The 18,607-nt window shown below is 44.4% G+C and overlaps 1 protein-coding gene across 7 annotated transcripts in view; it reads left to right on the forward strand.

Moving 5' to 3' along the window:
* The window catches only part of FAM135B (family with sequence similarity 135 member B), a 264,335-nt gene that overhangs the window by 131,443 nt on the left and 114,285 nt on the right, over positions 1-18,607 (forward strand). For 4 of the 7 annotated variants that reach the window (XM_070802404.1, XM_070802409.1, XM_070802402.1 and 1 more), the window contains exon 3: positions 9,476-9,555. The exons of the other annotated variants lie outside the window; for them this stretch is intronic. In XM_070802404.1, the coding sequence (XP_070658505.1) occupies positions 9,476-9,555 (80 nt within the window). The remainder of the gene's footprint in view (positions 1-9,475; positions 9,556-18,607) is intronic. 7 annotated transcript variants of the gene reach the window in all.

Below are 18,607 nucleotides of genomic sequence, written 5' to 3' on the forward strand. Positions count from 1 at the left end.
TAAGTTTTCAGAACACTGAGCCTCTATTTACTGGCAGGCCTTTGCTGGTTTCCCTGCTACACCAGGGAGTTTCACCTGAAAGCCAGCAGGTCTTCCACTTTGCTTTTAATTTGCCATAAATGGAATTTTATTTTATTTTATTTTTTGACTTACAAAGAAATTTTAATAGTTGCATATAAAAACATAAAAGTTGAAAAGACAGTCGAAAACAGTATGTCCTTCAGTTCAGTTCAGTCGCTCAGTCGTGTCCGACTCTTTCCGGCCCCATGGACCACAGCACACCAGCCCCCCCTGTCCATCACCAACCCCTGGAGTCCACCCAAACCCATGTCTATCGAGTCGGTGATGCCATCCAACCATCTCATCCTGTCATCCCCTTCTTCTGCCTTCAATCTTTCTCAGCATCAGGGTCTTTACTCACATCAGGTGGCCAAATAATTTGAGCTTCAGCTTCAGCATCAGTCCTTCCAATGAATATTCAGGACTGATTTCCTTTAGGATGGACTTGTTGGATCTCCTTGCAGTCCAAGGAACTCTAAAGAATCTTCTTCAACACCACAGTTCAAAAGCATCAATTCTTTGGCACTCAGCTTTCTTTATAGTCCAAATCTCCCATCCATACATGACTATTGGAAAAACCATAGCTTTCACTAGATGGACCTTTGTCAGCAAAGTAATGTCTCTGCTTTTCAATATGCTGTCTAGGTTGGTCATAGCTTTTCTTCCAAAGAGTAGGCATCTTTTAATTTCATGGCGGCAATCACCATCTGCAGTGATTTTGGAGCCTAAGAAAATAAAGTCTCTCACTTTTTCCATTGTTTCCCCATCTATTTGCAATGAAGTGATGGGACCAGATGCCATGATCCTCATTTTTTGAATGTTGAGTTTTAAGCCGGCATTTTCACTCTCCTCTTTCACTTTCATCAAGAGGCTCTTTAGTTCTTCTTCCCTTTCTCCATAAGGGTGGTGTCATCTGCATATCTGAGGTTATTGCTATTTCTCTCAGCAATCTTGATTCCAGCTTGTGCTTCATCCAGCCCAGCATTTCGCATGATGTGCTCTGCATGTAAGTTAAATAAGCAGGGTGACAATATACAACCTTGACGTACTCCTTTCCCGATTGGGAGCCAGTCTGTTTTCCTTCAATCTCACAACTTTTAATTATGTCTGATATTCAGGCCCTCCACTTTGAGGTTTTTACATGACCAGTAACAGGCAGAGTTTCAGAGTTCACGCTCTTAACCACTGTGCTATATTGACTCTGAAGACTCAAAGAAAGATGCTTCTTTTTGCAGCCATATGAACAAAGCCATATCAGAATAGAGAGTTCCATCTTGTGTCTCCCACTTGTATTATGAAGTACTCTGTGCCACAGGCATCTCTGAACCTTGTACCCCTAGACCCTCACCTTTCCCCAGCTCCACCCCAGCTATGAGGTTGGAGGATAGAGTGGGATCGTGTTTGGGGAGGATGTGTGTTTCACACCCGTCTTAGGTAACAGTAACACCAGTATTCTGTCTTTAATGGAATATGGGGTTTAGACTCAGCCAGGGCTTTACAGGCACTGCCCTGTTCACATCTCATGACAGTTCTGTGTCATTAGTGGTGTCATTGCCCACAAGGAAAGAAGCTCAGAAAAGGAAAGTTACTATCTCAAGTTTGTCTGCTTGGCTCTGGAACATTCTGGCTCCAGAGTCTTGGTGTTGACCTTTCTGCAAGCACAGTGATTTGTGTTTTAAGTCATGTCAGACGTCCCTGGGTCAGAAAGGTGGTTTCATAATACTTCTGGCATGAAAGTGGTTATGACAAAATGCCATAGACCTCTGTACTCCCATTATAGAATAGATTTCCACTTTGTATGTATTTTTACGTGGCCCATTTTTAAAGCCTTTATTGAATTTGGTTCAGTATTGCTTCAGTTTTATGCTTTGATTTTCTGGCCACAAAACGCTGGAGCTTAGCTTCCTGACCAGGGATTGAACCTGCACTCCCTGCATTGGAAAATGAAATCTCAACCACTGGACTGCCAGGAAAGTCCCTATTTCTAGTTCTGTTAATATTAGAAGAATCACACGTGGGTTCTGAGCCACTCACCCAGTTGTAGATGTTGGGGTTGGATTGTATATCCTTGTGGTTTATTGAGGGAATCTTAATGTGGTTTATTGAATGAATGAACTCATTCATTCATTCATGAATTTGTGCATTCCTCTGGCACTGAATGAATGTCAGCTCTGTGTCAACATCATGGTAGTTGTTAGAAATAGAAGAATAGGGTGTGGCTTGTCTCCCCCAGAAGCTGGATATTTCTAATCAACTAATAACTGATGTTTATAAGATGTTTTTCTTCCCTTTGTATGGTGCTGTTAGTAAGAGCTCTAAGAAACATAGACGCAAAAAGCAGCATTCATATTCTGACTGCATTTTTGAGAAAACAGACGAAAAATACATTAGTGATCAGAATAAGTGGGGTTAGGCTTCTGGGGAAAAATGGACAATGGGGAAATTTAAGTGAGCTTATGAATGTTAAAGCACCGGGCTTTGCTTCCACCACAAATAAGAACTTAAATTTTAGTCAAATGGTCAAAGGTTCATACAGTCAAAGCTATGGTCTTTCCAGTAGTCATATATGAATGTGAGAGTTGGACCATAAAGAAGGCTGAGCACTGAAGAATTGATGCTTTTGAACTGTGGTGCTAGAGAAGATTCTTGAGAGTCCCTTGGGCAGTAAGGAGATCAAACCAGTCAATCCTAAAGGAAATCAACCCTGAGTATTCCTTGGAAGGACTGATGCTGAAGCTCCAATACTTTGGCCACCTCATGGGAAGAGGCGACACATTGGAAAAGACCCTGATGCTGGGAAAGATTGAGGGCAGGAGGAGAAGGGGGTGACATGAAATGGTTGGATGGCGTCATGGACTCAATGGACATGAGTTGGAGCAAACTCCAGGAGATAGTGAAGGACAGAGAAGCCTGGTGTGCTGCAGTCCATGGGGTCGTAAAGAGTAGGACATGGCTGAGTGACTGAACACTGACCACTGGTGTTTTATTCCCCACTAAATCTTGCCATTAACTAGCTGTGTGCCTGCAGGAGAATTATGTAATCTTTCTGAGTTGCAGTTTGTATATTGTTAACATAGAGATAACCTTTCCTGTCTATTTGTTTTGTCATGAGGAGGGGATTTGAAAGCCTGTACACATTAATCTATTATTGCTGTAATACATCACCACAAACTTAGTCTTAACACAATGTAAGCTTATTATCTAATAATTCTGGAGGACAGAAGTCTGAAATAAGTCTCTCTGGGCTAAAATAAGAATGTTGGCAGGACTGTGATCCTTTGTAGAGTCTCTAGGGGAGGTCCTATGAACCTATCTTTTCCAGCTCCTATAGGCTGTCCACATTCCTTGGCTGGTGGCCCCTTACTCTTCACAGCCAGCATGGATGATAACCTTTCTCACATTGCATTCTTCTGTCACTCACTCCTCTTTCACTGAAAAGAAGCCTGATGAATGCTTTGGACACACCCAGGTAATCCAGAATAATCTCCTGATTTTTTAAAAAACTTATTAAAACTTTATTGATTCACTTATTGGCATTATTTTAACTTTTAAACACCATATTGGAAAAAATTAATGAGGATAGTCCCATTAAAAATGTGTTGTACGTTTTTCCTTTGTTAAGTAGTCCTCAAAATCATAGTTTTTATAGGTTATATAATTGTCATCATAGGATTTCATTTAACCATTTCTTTGTTGTTCTAATTTTTCACTATTATAAAAATCACACACACACTTTTAAAGTTAGATTCCTAGGGACTTCCCTGGTGGTCTAGTGGTTAGGACTCCGTGCTTCCACTGCAGGAGGTACAGGTTTGATCTCTGGTAGGGAGCTAAGATCCTGCATGCTGTGCAGTACAGCCAAAAAATAAAAATAAAGTTAGATTCCTATTGAACTATTGCATCAAGGAAAATAAAAATGTTTGATATTCTTGCCAAATTGCTTTCCAGAAAGGCTATCATGATTTTTCCATTCTACCAACAGTGTACAAAAGTACAGCTCTCATTATACTTAAAATACTTTTTTTTCTTTGATTAGCAACTGTAATTCCACCTGCAACCTTAATTCTTCTTCAAAGGTTCTGAAGATCAGGATGTAGCTATCTTTGGAAGGGATACTCTTCTACCTGCCACATTACGTAAGGGGCATAGTTCAGTGTCACTTTTACAGGTGGAAGCCAATAAAGGATGCCTGTTTTCCTCTTATTTCCCAAAAGGGCCCTTTGCAAATCTAGACTGTTCAAATATACCGGCATGTAGTCTGAAGGTTTTCGCTTCCTGGTCTTCTCTTCTCCATCCCTTCTGACTGGTACTTACTCCCATCTTCCCCTACTGCTTGTTCATTCCCCAAGGATTGGTGCTAACTACTCCCTTCTTCATGGGGTCTTCCTTGAGTCATCACAACTGGAAGAAGGTGACTTTAAAATGGTTAAAGTATATCTATTTGAAGCAATAAGGTCTAGGAGATGCACTAACATTATTTACTGAATATGTGAACTTGGACAGATGCCTTCATTTCTAGCTTTCGTTTTCTAATCTTGAAGATGGAAGTCACAGGAAGTGCAGCAAAGATTTCCTGAAAGAATCAAACAAAACCATCTATGTCATAGATATCATGGTTTATGAGTTTATGGCCTGACAGAAACTTGTTTTCAGAAAAAAGATAATTGCTAAAGGGATGGAAACATTCTGTGTAATCAAGACAGAAGCCAAATGGGCCAACTTAATTGAAACCTGTTTCTTTCAACATATGCCTATAAAACATCTGAAGTTCAAGATGACTAGTTCCTGGAAATAAGGTTCAGTACCATTAGCGCTTTTAAGGAGCACAATTCAGATAATGCTCCGGAGTTGATAACAAAAGAATTATAATTTGTGCAACAAATATGACTCTTATCAGATATAATAGGCAAAAACAAATTACTGTTGTTTCTCAAGTTAGAACCTCTTTGCTTTTTGCTAACTTAACTACTTTAGCTAAGTAGTTTGAGTCCTCCAAAACTCAGTGTCTTCTTTGGTTGACACTTGAGATAACGCTTTCTTTTACAAAGACTTTATTGCTTAGTCGCTAAGTCCTGTGTGACTTTTTTGCAATCCTATGGACTGTAGCCCACCAGGCTTCTCTGTTCGTGGGATTTCCCAGACAAGAATACTGGAGTGGGTTGCCATTTCCTCCTCCAGGGGATCTTCCCAACCCAAGGATCAAACTTACATCTCCTCCATTGGCAGGTGGATTCTTTACCACTGAGCCACCAGAAAAGCCCTATGAAGCCTTTGTGGTGGACCAAACAAGAATGCATACATGAGATTTCCTAGGATAAGTCCTAGCACAGAGATGCTTAATAAAGCTTGAGCATTATTGTAACTGCTCTGAGCATAATCCAACAGAAAAGCAATGCATAGCCTCTGGCAATAATTGACCTATTTTATGTTTGGAGAGGAAACCATTTGAATATTACAACTGCTGCTGCTGCTGGTGGTGGTAGGATTTGTACCTCTTCCTTTGATGATGAAATTTTTAAAATGCATTGGTCTTTTATTATCGAAACACTAAAAGTGACATCTTGTATTTGTATAAATCAGAGTTTGCCAATTGCTGGCCCGTGGAGATTCAGCCTGCAAGTGTATTTTATCTTGTCAGCACAGGGCTTTATTGTTAACACGGTGGCTGTGGTTGCTGCTGCTAATTGTTTTTGCTGTTGCTCTTGGCATTGTCATTGATTTATGAACCAACATTCAAAAATTTTAAATTGGTTTATTAAAAATCTGAATTACTGTCTTCCTTGGAAAAATAAAATGGTCTAGCATTACACAGCCAGCATTTCTGCACAGTGGTCATTAACTATTGCTAAGTAGCAACTGTCTGCTGTAGACAGCGCAAGAACCTTCCCCTCTGCCTCTGTCTCTCTGACTCAGATGCTTCCTCTCTGGATTTCATGATGGTGGTAAAAGATCCTAGCAGAAACACAGGGTTATGTTCCTGACAGCTTCTGGTCATGTTCTCATCACCTGATCAATATATAGCTTGTTTAGGTGTGTTTCTGTTTATAGGTGTATGTGGAAACACCTAAGTGTGTATATATATGTGCCTTTACATGGGATTCCCTGGTAGCTCAGCTGTTAAAGAATCCACCTGAAATGCAGGAGCTGCTGCTGCTGCTACTGCTGCTAAGTCGCTTCAGTCGTGTCTGACTCTGTGCGACCCCATAGACGGCAGCCCACCAGGCTATCCCGTCCATGGGATTCTCCAGGCAAGAACACTGGATTGGGTTGCCATTTCCTTCTCCAATGCATAAAAAGTGAAAAGTGAAAGTGAGGTCACTCAGTCATGTCCGACTCTTTGCAATCCCATGGACTGCAGCCCACCAGGCTCCTCCGTCCATGGGATTCTCCAGGCAAGAGTACTGGAGTGGGGTGGAAATGCAGGAGAGCCCAGTTCAATTCCTGGGTCAGGAAGTTCCCCTGGAGAAGGGATAGGCTACCTACTCCAGTATTCTTGTGCTTCCCTGGTGGCTCAGAAGGTAAAGAATTCACTTGCAATGCAGGAGACCTGAGTTTGATCTCTGGGTTGGGAAGATTGCCTGGAGGAGGGTATGACAACCCACTTCAGTATTATTGCCTGGAGAATCCCTATGGACAGAGGAGCCTGGTGGGCTACAGTCCATGGGTTTCCAAAGAGTTGGACATGACTGAACGACTAAGCACAGTGTAGCATATATACATATATATGTATCTGCCTATACAAATATATTCATCTGATTCATTAACATTGAACTCATGGCTGACAGCAGTGTAACTCATTCCTGAGTGAAGCCTACCTGAACACCCTCTTTTCTGTGTCAGGCACATCGCAGGCTTCTTGCTTTTAGGGACACTAGACATCACTTTAGCTCTACACTCAGAGGCCATTTTAATTATCAAAATAAAAGCTCCAACCAAAAATGTCTGCTTTCTTGAGACACAGGACCAGGAAGGAAGCAGCTGCAGTTCATTCAGTCGCTCAGTCACGTCTGACTCTTTGTGACCCCATGGACCGCAGCACACCAGGCTTCTGTGTCCATCACCAACTCCCAGAGTTTACTCAAACTCATGTCCATTGAGTCGGTGATACCATCCAACCATCTCGTCCTCTGTGGTCCCCTTCTCTTCCTGCCTTTAATCTTTCCCAGCATCAGGGTCTTTTCCAATGAGTCAGTTCTTCACATCAGGTGGCCAAAATATTGGAGTTTCAGCTTCAGCATCAGTCCTTCCAATGAATATTCAGGACTGATTTCCTTTAGGATTGACTGGTTGGATCTCCTTGCAGTCCAAGGGACTCAAGAGTCTTCTCCAACACCACAGTTCAAAAGCATCAATTCTTCGGTGCTCAGCTTTCTTTATAGTCCAACTCTCACATCCATACATGACTATTGGAAAAACCACAGCTTTGACTAGACGGACCTTTGTTGACAAAGTAATGTCTCTGTTTTTAAATAGGAAGCAGCCTAGCAAGACAGAAAAGTTTTGACAATAGTAGTTCTGTATGAGCCAAGCAGCATAGGAAAAACTGTGGCTTGACCTCCACCCACACCAGCAAAGGCCAAGTGGGACCCTGGATGTCCAATGTTGCCAGGCTGTAACAAGCACCTCCCCCCTCTCCCCCAGCAAGAGAAGGTCTCAAGTAGAGAGCTAGGTTTTCCCTACGAGCAGGCGGTGATGGGAACTAGAACTCCACCTGACCGGGTTTAAACACAGACCACATGGGGAGCCTGGACCTGTAGCCCCACACAGCAGTCAGAGGTCACCCTGGAGATCCTTGACAAAGTTTCAAAAGTAATTCTATAAAGCCTTTCCAATAAATAGTCCTGAAGCAACTGGACACCCATAGGCCCGAATAAGACGAAACAGAAACTTAGCATATCTCACTCCTCATGTAAAAATGACCTCAAAGTGGATCATAGACCTCAATGAAAAATAGAAAGCTTTTAGGAAAACAAAATAGAGGAGTTTTGGAATCTAGAACTAAGCAGGGTTTTTAAACCTGACACAAAACACATTACCCATAAAAAATGGTGAATTCAGCTTCCTCGAGATTAAAAACCATTGTTTTTTAAATGTGCTGTAGAGAGGAATAACAGATGAACTACAGTGAGAAGTTTGTGAGGCAAAAGAATATCCAGAAAACCCACCACCATGTCTTTCCTTGGACCTTGAGGTCCCTAGACGGTTTGCTTTCTTCTTCACCTTTGAGAACCTCCTTTTGTTTCTTTTTCTGTACACTGTGTAGAACTTTTGGCTACGGTTAGTGAGAATAGGGAAAAATATGTCTACTCCATATTTCCTGGAAGCAGAAGTTATGACAGATCTTTTTCTTTCTTTCTTTTGGGGCTACCCTGGTGGCTCAGGGGGTAAAGAATCTGCCTGCAATGCAGGAGACCTCATTTTACAGATACAAACAGCTCAGAGAAGGCGTATGATGTCCTCAGAGTCACCCAGCTCTCAAGTGACATCACCCAAGCCGCACGAGTGCAGTGCCTGTGTTCTCTGCTCTCGGTCTCCTTGGATCACCGTATACCCATGAACGCATCAACAGGGACCTTCTCTGACTGTATTCACATGCAACGGACTCAGTCGCAGAATAGCTCCCAGCTGTGAGTTCAGTGAGCCATGAGAAACTGATGCGTGTTCATAGTCTATTTTACTTCTATTTCAGTTTGCTTCATTCAAAGTCTTTTACCCAATGGGTTTGAAAACAGTGGAAGGGGAGGACAATGATAGGCCAGACGTGTTCTTGCAAATGAAAGGATCGTTAATTGCGAGGTGCAGAACTTCCAAACATGCTTCAGCACATGTGGCAGAAGAGGACAAATAAGAGTCTCCCGACAGCATGGGAACCTGCTCGACATTCTGCAATGACCGAATCTAGAAATGGGGGTGACGTGATAAAACCCAGAGCGTAGAAATACACTGGTGACATTGTTCGCTGATACCCCCAGGACTGGCAGCTCAGCTGCTGTGTTTCTAAAGGAAATATTTGTGTTGCAATGTGATAGCAGTTCAGTTCGTGTATGGATTGTCCATCACACACTCAAATCCTATTTTCTGTAAAATGGACTTTTTCACCTAAAGACAAGCCATCTCTCATAACGTACCTGTGGCATATGACTTATCGCTCCCTTGTTCCTATTTCTATTACCACAACCTTTTCTGTGTCTCATAGGATCCTCAGATGTACTCAACTTCCTGTCTCCATCTTGGCCCATCTCATCCCTCCCTGACAGTGCTGGCAAAATAAATCTCTCTCTGATGCTAGACGATCATGCATGCCATCCAGAAACTAGCCTGTTGCCTACAGTCTTTAGGATTAAGTCTAGGTGTTTTTAGAAGCAGGCAATAATAAGTCCGATATTCAGCAGCCTGTCCTCTGTTCTTTTCTTAGGTATTATCAGATCCGAGTGACCTTGAAGGTGTCCTCAAGGATCCCCCACAGACTGAGCGCCTCCATCGTTGGGCAGACAGGTGAGCAGGAGGATAACAGTGGGGCACTTGCTGCCCACTGGTAAGCCTTCATTTATCACTGTAAACCAGGGCTTAGCAGGGCACATAGAGGCACTCAGTGAACCGTTGTTGATTGTTGAATAAGTGGATTTTGGAAACGTAGACCCACTGTTGCTTTGGCCCTGTGTTATTGCAAAGGGGACCTGACTAAAAGAAAACAAAAAAACAAAAAACTCTCCTAGGAGCGGCTGGTATCTGAGGATAATCCTGGCTGTGAATGCAGGCTCAGCTGCTCAGGTGTGTCTGACTCTTTATGACTCCATGGACTGTAGCCTGCCAGGCTCCTCTGTCCATGGAATGTTCTGAGCAAGAATACTGGAGTGGGTTACCATTTCCTCCTCCAGGGGATCTTCCTGACCCAGGGATCGAACCTGAGTCTCTTGGGTCTCCTGCATTGGCAGATCGACTCTTTACCACTGAGATACCTGGGAAGCCCCAAACCTGGCTGTAGAGGTTGGCTAAAATCAAATCAGGGAGGAAGAGGATGGGAAATGGCATCTAGCTGGTAGGTAAGAAGCCTGCTGTCAAAGAGGAGTTAATAATCAGCTCGGTGTATGGGACTGAGTCAGTAGGCAGGTGTGGTAGCACTTTCTGTGCACAATAAGAAGTCAAAGGCAATCCTCCTTGGGAAGAAGGATTGCCAAGGACAATCCAGGTTCTAACCTTGGAGCATTAGTTAGGTATCCCAGGCGATCAGCAAGTTCAATGTGATAGCACTGAGTCAGAAATACAGAACTTATTACATAAAAAGTAAAGCTAGACATCAAGATTATATTCTGGCAGAAGTATTTGCATTAGTAAGTTTGGGAGAATGTATATATAGATCAACCAGACCTTAAGAAGGAGGAGACATACTTTGGAATGGAAGAGAGAGAAGGTAAGGAGACAAAAAGACAGAACAGTATAAAAGCTGCTTGACTTTCACTCTACAAGGTAGCCAAGAATATTGTAGAAATCAAATTTAGTAAGTTCAAGAGTTCTGGTCATTCATAGCTACATTTCCAAAAATTAATTTTGGGTTGCCTTGGCAATTATATTACCCCGTTGTTGGCAGTGATATTATGGCGAGTAGAGTTGTAGCAGTTGAATGACTGCAAAGTTAGGGTAGATGTGGTGGTCTGTTTAGCTCCTCCTTGGGGGAGGTGTGGGAGATGCAGGGTAAAGGGAGCTTACGTGGACCATGCAAGGGACAAGCCAGGGAGGCCAATAGTTTACAGGCAACAGGCTGGCTGGGGCCTATGATTCAGAAAGAGAAAGACCCTGGAGACCGCTAGCTTCTCCCCTGACTCTGCATAGAGTTAAGCAGTAAGTAGTAGTCAAACCCCCACATTTCCAAGGAGGTCCTTCTCCTCCACTCTTCACTCCTCCTTTCTCCAGGGAATGTCAGGCATCCGAGACTGGAGGTCACCCCCTCGCCTATGTCCTGTGCTCATTCAGGTGCCTGTGGGTTCCCCCTGTGCTGCCAGCTGTATTATGCCTCCTCCCACCGCAGCTTCTGCCAGAAGAAGGTTCGTGGAGTTGACTGAGGAAGTAGGACGCTTGAACCCTGATGCTGCATGAACTAGTCATGTGATCCCAGGCCTTGACAATTTGAGCTTCACTTCCTCACCTGAAACATGAGGATAAATATCCGTCCTCTGTAGGGCTTTGTCTTACACATTATATGTCTGTTTTTGCTTGTTTGGGGCCTGTCTTTTCTTCTTGGTGAGCCTGGCCAGAGGATTGTGCATTTTGTTTACCCTTTCAAAGAACCAGATCTTGGTCTTACTGATTTTTTAAAAATCTCAATTTTATTTATTTCCTCTCTGATCTTTATTATCTACTTTCTTCTGCTAACTTTTGGTTTTCTTCGTTCTTCTTTTTCTAATTCTTTTAGGTGGTGGGTTAGGTTGTTTGAGATCTTTCTTCTTTCTTAAATAAGGCCTATATTGCTGTGAATGTCCCTCTAAGAACTGCTTTTGCTGCATCCCATCGATTTTGTATGGTTGTGTATCTTAGAGATTATAAATGTAAAGGGCACTTTACATGTTATAGAGGTTATTAAAGGAAACGTCCCAGGTCAGAAACAGAACCTTTTTCAAAAATTTTTAAAATTATTTTTAAATTTTTTTGGAAAATTATTATTAATTGCAGGATAATTGCTTTAAAATAGAAATAGGAAAAACTCATTGTGTCTAGTGAGGCAGAATTCAGGAGTGGTACAGGCCGCACATTCCAAAATTTCCAGGTTCAATTCCTGCTTCTGACACTTCTCAGCCTTCTGGATTTAGAAAAGTTATTTCACCTGTATGATTTCTTGGATTCTTCATCTATAAAGTTGGGCTGGTAGAAGGTCCCTACCTCATAGGTTTGTGTTCAGGTTTGAATGAATTATGCAAGGAAATGACTAGAATGGTCCTGACCCATAGTAAGCTCACAGTGACCACCAGCAAGAGTCAGTGACGCTCTTACACGTTCAGCAGTTGTTTAGTTAGTAGCATCTGCCCCAAGTTGGCCTTGTGGAACGCATCCCTGGGGATGAGGAGATGCTTTCCTGCTCTGGAAGCACCCAGTCTTCATGGGGAGACAGAAGTGTCCCAGTAATTAATACAGTAGAGGTGGAGGCTGAGATGAGATTTTTGTCTCCCAAGGCACAGCCAGATGACACAAAAGCACTGCTACTGCTGCTGCTGTGTCTCTTCAGTCGTGTCCGACTCTGTGCGACCCCATAGACGGCAGCCCACCAGGCTCCCCCATCCCTGGGATTCTCCAGGCAAGAACACTGGAGTGGGTTGCCATGTCCTTCTCCAGTGCATGAAAGTAAAAAGTGAAAGTGAAGTCGCTCAGCTCGTGTCCGACTCTTAGCGACCCCATAGACGGCAGCCCACCAGGTTCCTCCGTCCATGGGATTCTCCAGGCAAGAGTACTGGAAACTAAAGCACTAGGAAGCCATAAACCCAGTGCTGTTCACACGGAGAATGTTGCCGCATAAATTAAGGGGCAGAATTATGCAGTCTTGTTCTCTTTGAAAATATGTTCCTTCTCTGGTAGCCATATGATATGAAATGTGCTTTAATTACACAGGTTTAGATTTAGATTCTGCTTCTCTGGATGGGACTTACTTTCTCATTGGGTTTTCCAAGGTCGGTGTTTATGATTTCATTTTGTGAATAAGAAAAAATAGTAACTTCCCCTGGGAAATGTAGTCATAATTGATATACTCCAATGTTTCTTTTCTCAATACTTTTTAAAAAGGTGACTTGGGAAAAATTGCTCAGGTAAATGGATGGCTCCTTCTTGTCTGAGTTAGCAACATATCTTGTGGAATAGACTAGAACAGTCTCTGAGCTTGCACCAGGTAAGAGTTATCCTCCCCAGGCCTTGTAGAAAGACCCCCGCATTACAGTAGGGACATGTGTGTAAAGAGGTGAATACACCCCCACGGCGACAGTGCATTCCTCTGTTCACGGCACTGGGTGCAGGGCATCAAGGGAGCTTGTTTTCTGTGGATGTGGATGTGTGCATGGTTTGGGCTTAGACGTCAGTACGATTCTAAAGGCCACTGGATCTTGGTCATCACCAAAAATATAAAAGTAAAAATTGTAGGTGATCCTCTAATGTTTCACTGAAGCCAGGATGGCTCTAGCTCTTCCAAAACTTTTCAGATTCCTCCTATAAGCCAAAATCCTAAGCGTTGAGAGATACAGAGATGAATGATGGTGAATAAAAACATGAGGGTTACAGTATTCTAGGAAGAGAAACCAGAAGTAAGAATTTTTGTTTTTAATGTGATTCTGCTTGATTTGAAGGCTTGCATTTTGTGGGTTTCACAGATTTGTTTTCTGAGTTCAGGGTTACAGGTAATTGTCTGTGAATGAATGTTATGTATACTTACCCTTGGCTGTTTCCTTTCACCCAAGTGATGCTATTTAATAGGTTTTGCAACTCTTCCTACCTGGAGATGTTAAAAAAACATTATTTTGTCTTAGGGGGATGATCAGTTAAGTCATATATGGGGGAGGGACACTGCTTAAACTTACTGAGGCTGTGTTAAGTGGTTCGGCACAAACAGACATCTGCTAGTCACTGCTCATCAAAGCAAGAGAAAAGGATGAGCAGTAAATTGTGGAAGCGTGAAAAAATTGCCATGATTAGTTTTAGTAATGTTTTGAGAGGTAATTTACATTTTCATTAAGTGAAAGCTTTTAAGAGTTTCACCATGTAAGGGGTGGGGAGAGACATTTATTCTTCAAATGAATCAAACTAATTTCTTTTCAGAGCCCATTAAAGTGCAGCTAAATACCAAATATGCCTGTTTTCATGGACAGTATTAATCAGGTAAAAACGCCCCCGCTCCTAGGCTGCGAGTGCCCTCCTGGGGTTGGAGGAGAGCGCTGCTCAAGAAGGACACGTCTGGAGGAGTCCAGACCTGAAGGATGTTGGCACCTCTGCTCCTCACAAAAGTCATCTCGGAAACTCTGAAGCCAGGGCCCCTCGCCTTGGACTCCCAGTGTAGACCGTGAATCTGCTCTGCCAGCTGGTTCAGTGATCAGCTCCCTGGGGGTCCAAGCCAGAATTGTTGTCCATCTTTGTCCTTGAGATCAAATCTTAAAGTCTGCTCAACCTCCAAGGTCCCTCTTTGGGAAGATTCCTTCAGTCTCTTGTACCCTGGTTCATCCCTCTCTGCTTCGACTTAATGGGCTTCCCAGGTGGCTCAGTGATAAGGAATCCGCCTGTCAGTGTGGGAGGTGCAGGTTTGATCCCTGGGTCAGGGAGACCCCCTGGAGGAGGAAATGGCAACCCCCTCCATTATTCTTGCTTGGAAAATTTAATGCACTGAGGAGCTTGGGCTGCAGTCTACAGGGGTTGCAAACTTGGACACAACTGAGCGACTGAACACACACACACACACACACACACACACACACACGTTTTTAATGCCTGTCCCTTTCTTCCTCACCTTCCACCCCTCTAGCCCACTCAGCTGGCAGAAAGGATTTGTGTTGGTTCTCTGCAGTGATCCCTGTCCCTGTGAGAATCACTCATTCCCCATCTGAGCATCCTCACTGCCTGTACACACGTGTGTCCCTCCCCATCTCGTGCAATTCCCCCGCCCCTTTGCTCTGGGGACCTGCATTTGGGACTCTGCATTGGAGGACCCAGCCCCAGGCTCCCGGGAGCACGCTGTCTGGGATCTGAACTTGCCTGGGAGTTTGAAGCCCAGCGTCCCCCATCCCCACCTCTAGCCCTTGCCATGAGCCTGTGATTATCAGTGCACGTGTGTGGAGGTGTGCTCCTGTCGGGGGATGGGACAGGCTGAGATGTAGTTACCTCCCCTGCAGGAGCAGGCTGGCGCTCCCTTCGTGGGGACCTTTGCTGAGATGCGCCTCTGCCTGCCTTCCCCGCTTTCCCTGCCCTGGGTCCCTGCTTCCCCAGTCTCATGGGACACATGTGTGCTAAACCACCTGTGCACAGGTCCTCATCTCTGCATCTGCTCTTCATCATCTGTCCCCTGAAACCACTAGAAGTGGTACAGCTGCTCCTTATTACATGGGAGGCAGGGTGTGGAGTCAGCCAAACCTGCGTTCCCCTGCGTTCCGGGTGACCCTGTGCCAGCAGCCTCTATAGAAATGACCCTGAAGGACCATCTGGGGCATCAGTGAAAGTACTGTGTGGGGGTATTTAATGGACTTCCTGTCGCCTGGGAGCCTGCATGTATACCCACTCATCAGAACATAACGTTCTCGGTCACCTTTGTACCACATTTGTCAGGAGGAGTCCCCTAATCTATCTACCCCACATTTAATGAGCTTCCAGCAGAGGTACTTACAAAGCATCAGACCCTGGTTCCTAGAGCTGGCTGTGTGTGAGGCACAGTTAACACAGAGCTGGATGGCTGAGGCTGCTTTCCTGGAGCTCCAGGACTGGGGTGGGAAACTGAAGGGTGAGTGACAATCACGAATGACAAGGTATGTGTGTGGGGGCTGTGACCTCAAGGCAGCCTCCCTGGGAAGGCTTGACTGCCATCTTCCTGGCCGGTCTTCTGTGAGCACACCTGACTTCCAGGTGTCCTGCCTTCGGTCCAGGTCATCAGTGCAAATCTCTCTGTGTTCAGAAAGTGGGCAGAGTCCCGCCACCAGGTCTGTACAGCCTCAGCTGCCCGGGTGCCTCCCTCCCCGCTGAACAAGGCTCCTGGGCCTCCTGCTGCCCCCCCTACCCCCCGCTCAGGCTGCAGCACCACCAGGGTGCACCCACATCTGGGTGGGCACACCTTGCACCTGGAGAACCATGTTTCAGGGAAACACACCTGGAGAGAAAGGTGAGGGAGAAGGCAGGGCCCTGGAAGCGTAAACCAGAGAAGACACATGCATCAGATACACATGCCTGTTGCTGATGAAAGAGAGAACAGTCTTTATCTCTAGACCCCACACACAGGCTAGAGAAGCAGGCAGCTGCATCCCGCACACCTTGTGTGACCTTGGACTCGGTTCTAACCTTCCTGTGTCTCATTTTCCTTCTCTGTAAAATGGCAATGGTAATAATATTAATAACAGTAACTTCTTCATGGGGTTGTGAGCATTTTAATAGGAATACATATAAGTGCTTAGAGGGGAGCCTGCCATCCTAAACCCTCAGTAAATGCTGGCTATTTTTAGTTTTATTACAAAAGCTGGAATCAGCAGACTTGGGTGAAATTTACACGGACTGAAATGTTAGTCCTGATGGGTTTTATGGTTTATTCAGTACCTGTTTCTCTGCCACCTCCTATGTGTCAGGCACTGTTTCTGGAGCTCTTGAGCCTCCAGATGCCCAGCTTCTGATGTTATTATCTTCAGAAGCAGTGAACGTCTCATCCTTAGAAGCTTCGTGCTGAAGTTTTCACATGGCAGAAGACAGTGGCTAATGAGAAGAACATTGCATGGTAGTGTACCTATATTATATGCAGTCATTCCAGTCTTTTTTATTTTTATTTATTTACTTTAAAAACATTTATTTATTTGGCTGTGCCAGTCTTAGTTACAGCATGTGGGATCTAGTTCCCTGACAAGGGATCAAACCCCATTCCCCTGCATCAGGAGCTCGGAGTGTTAGCCGCTGGGCCACCAGGGAAGTCCCCAGTCTTTTCTAAAATAAAGGGGAATTATTATTATTATCATTATATACTTATAGGAATAAATTAATCCTCAGTATGGAAGTTGATGCTTATGTTTACACACCAGAGTCCTGGTACCATGTTGCTTCTTTATTCAGTTCTGGCTCCCTGGTGCCTGCCGGAGTGCCTGGGACACAGTTGGCATAACAGGTACGCTTATTGTGTTAGTAATAAAGACCAGAGGGCAGAGCTTGGGCTTTAATGAAAGGAACGGGGAGGCTGAATTCCACGCAATTAAAAAAATTATAATAATAAGCTTTTGAAGCCTCAGTGAACAGGTTGTTTTGAAAGGAAGCATTTCAGTGGGAAAGGATACTGTTTTGAGATCTTGATAGTCAAGCAGTTGTTTAAAAAAAAAAGATAGTGAAAGTGAAGTCGCTCAGTTGTGTCTGACTCTGTGACCCCATAGACCGTAGCCTACTAGGCTCCTCTGTTCATGGGATTTTCCAAGCAATAGTACTGGAGTGGATTGCCATTTCCTTCTCCAGGGGATCTTCCTGACCCAGGGATCGAACCCGGTCTCCCGCATTGTAGGCAGACGCTTTACCATTTGAGCCACCAAGGAAGTCCCTCTTCCCCCCAAAAAAGCTGATGATTATTTAGAAAAAGCCCTGAAGTATGCAACAAAGGCTGGATAACTTCTTTCTGACTCAGCCAAGTAGTCACTGAGGGTCTGAGAATGGACCACGGGGTGTGGAATTTGGAGTAACAATGTGAGGGGTCTTCAGGAGCGGGTGGCAGGGACTGGGGTTGTTCAGGACCTCTCGAACCACTGCAGTTTCTCCCACTGTGGCCCAGGGACCTCCTCTCACAAGATCCCTCGGGACTCACAAGCAGTCAGTTTCTTGATCCATCCTGCCCCGCCTCCTAAGTCAGACTCTCAGAGTAAGATGAAATGATACGTGGATAAAATGCTGAAGAGGAAATTCACAGGGGGGCACACAAGAGCAGAACCTTAGAATTCCATAATTGCAGCTAAGGAGTTGACGCTAATGATGGATAATTGAATGATTTAGTCTTCTTCCTTTGGTGACTTACAGTTATAAGAAGAGATGCTGAAGTCTTAACACCTTAATGTGAAAGACAGGTCCCTGAGGATGGGCCCAAGCAGCAGAGGGTCTTTATTTCCCGTCTGCTGACAGGTGCACTTTTATCCATTTCCTCTGGAGAACAATGCGATCATGAAATGAAAAGGAATATTTTCTGCTGAGCTGGCTGAGGCTGATAGACAAGTGGGATAATAACTGCCATAAACTGCAGGAAGCCTGCTTCTCTTTGGTCCAAACTCTCCTAAATGTCTACCCTGACTTGGGCATAAGCTCTCTGTTTACCATGATGAATGATTAAGTCTGTCCTATAAATGGGCTTCCTAGATGGCACAGTGGTAAAGAATATGCCTGCCAGTGAAAGAGATGCAGGAGATGAGGGTTGGATCCCTAATTTGGGAAGATTCCCTGAAGGGGGGACGTGGCAACCCACTCCAGTATTCTTGCCTGGAGAATCCCATGGACAGAAGAGCGTGTTAGGATACAGTCCACTGAGTTGCAAAGAGAAGGACAGCCCTGAGCACACACACACGTCTTGTCAATATTCTCACGTGTAGAATGAGGGAGTCTGCAGCCCCGTTTACATATGGATTTCTTTTTAATTCAAGGGAGCACGCAGAGGAAGGGTCAGATGCATCAGAACCTCTGGAATAGAGGGAGGAGAAACATGCTTAAGGGTACAGCTCCTGCTGCTGGAGCTTCTGCACTCTCCATGCAGAGCCCCAGAGCCATTTCGAAATCCCCATCCAGGCTCACTCTAGCCTTTTATAGAGTGCCTTTGATTCATGGTGCTATTTCTGTGCACCCAGTTAAAAAAAAATATCAGGAAAATGTT

The sequence above is a fragment of the Bos indicus genome, chromosome 14 (assembly GCF_029378745.1).
Source record: "Bos indicus isolate NIAB-ARS_2022 breed Sahiwal x Tharparkar chromosome 14, NIAB-ARS_B.indTharparkar_mat_pri_1.0, whole genome shotgun sequence".
Classification (NCBI taxonomy): Eukaryota; Metazoa; Chordata; class Mammalia; order Artiodactyla; family Bovidae; genus Bos; species Bos indicus.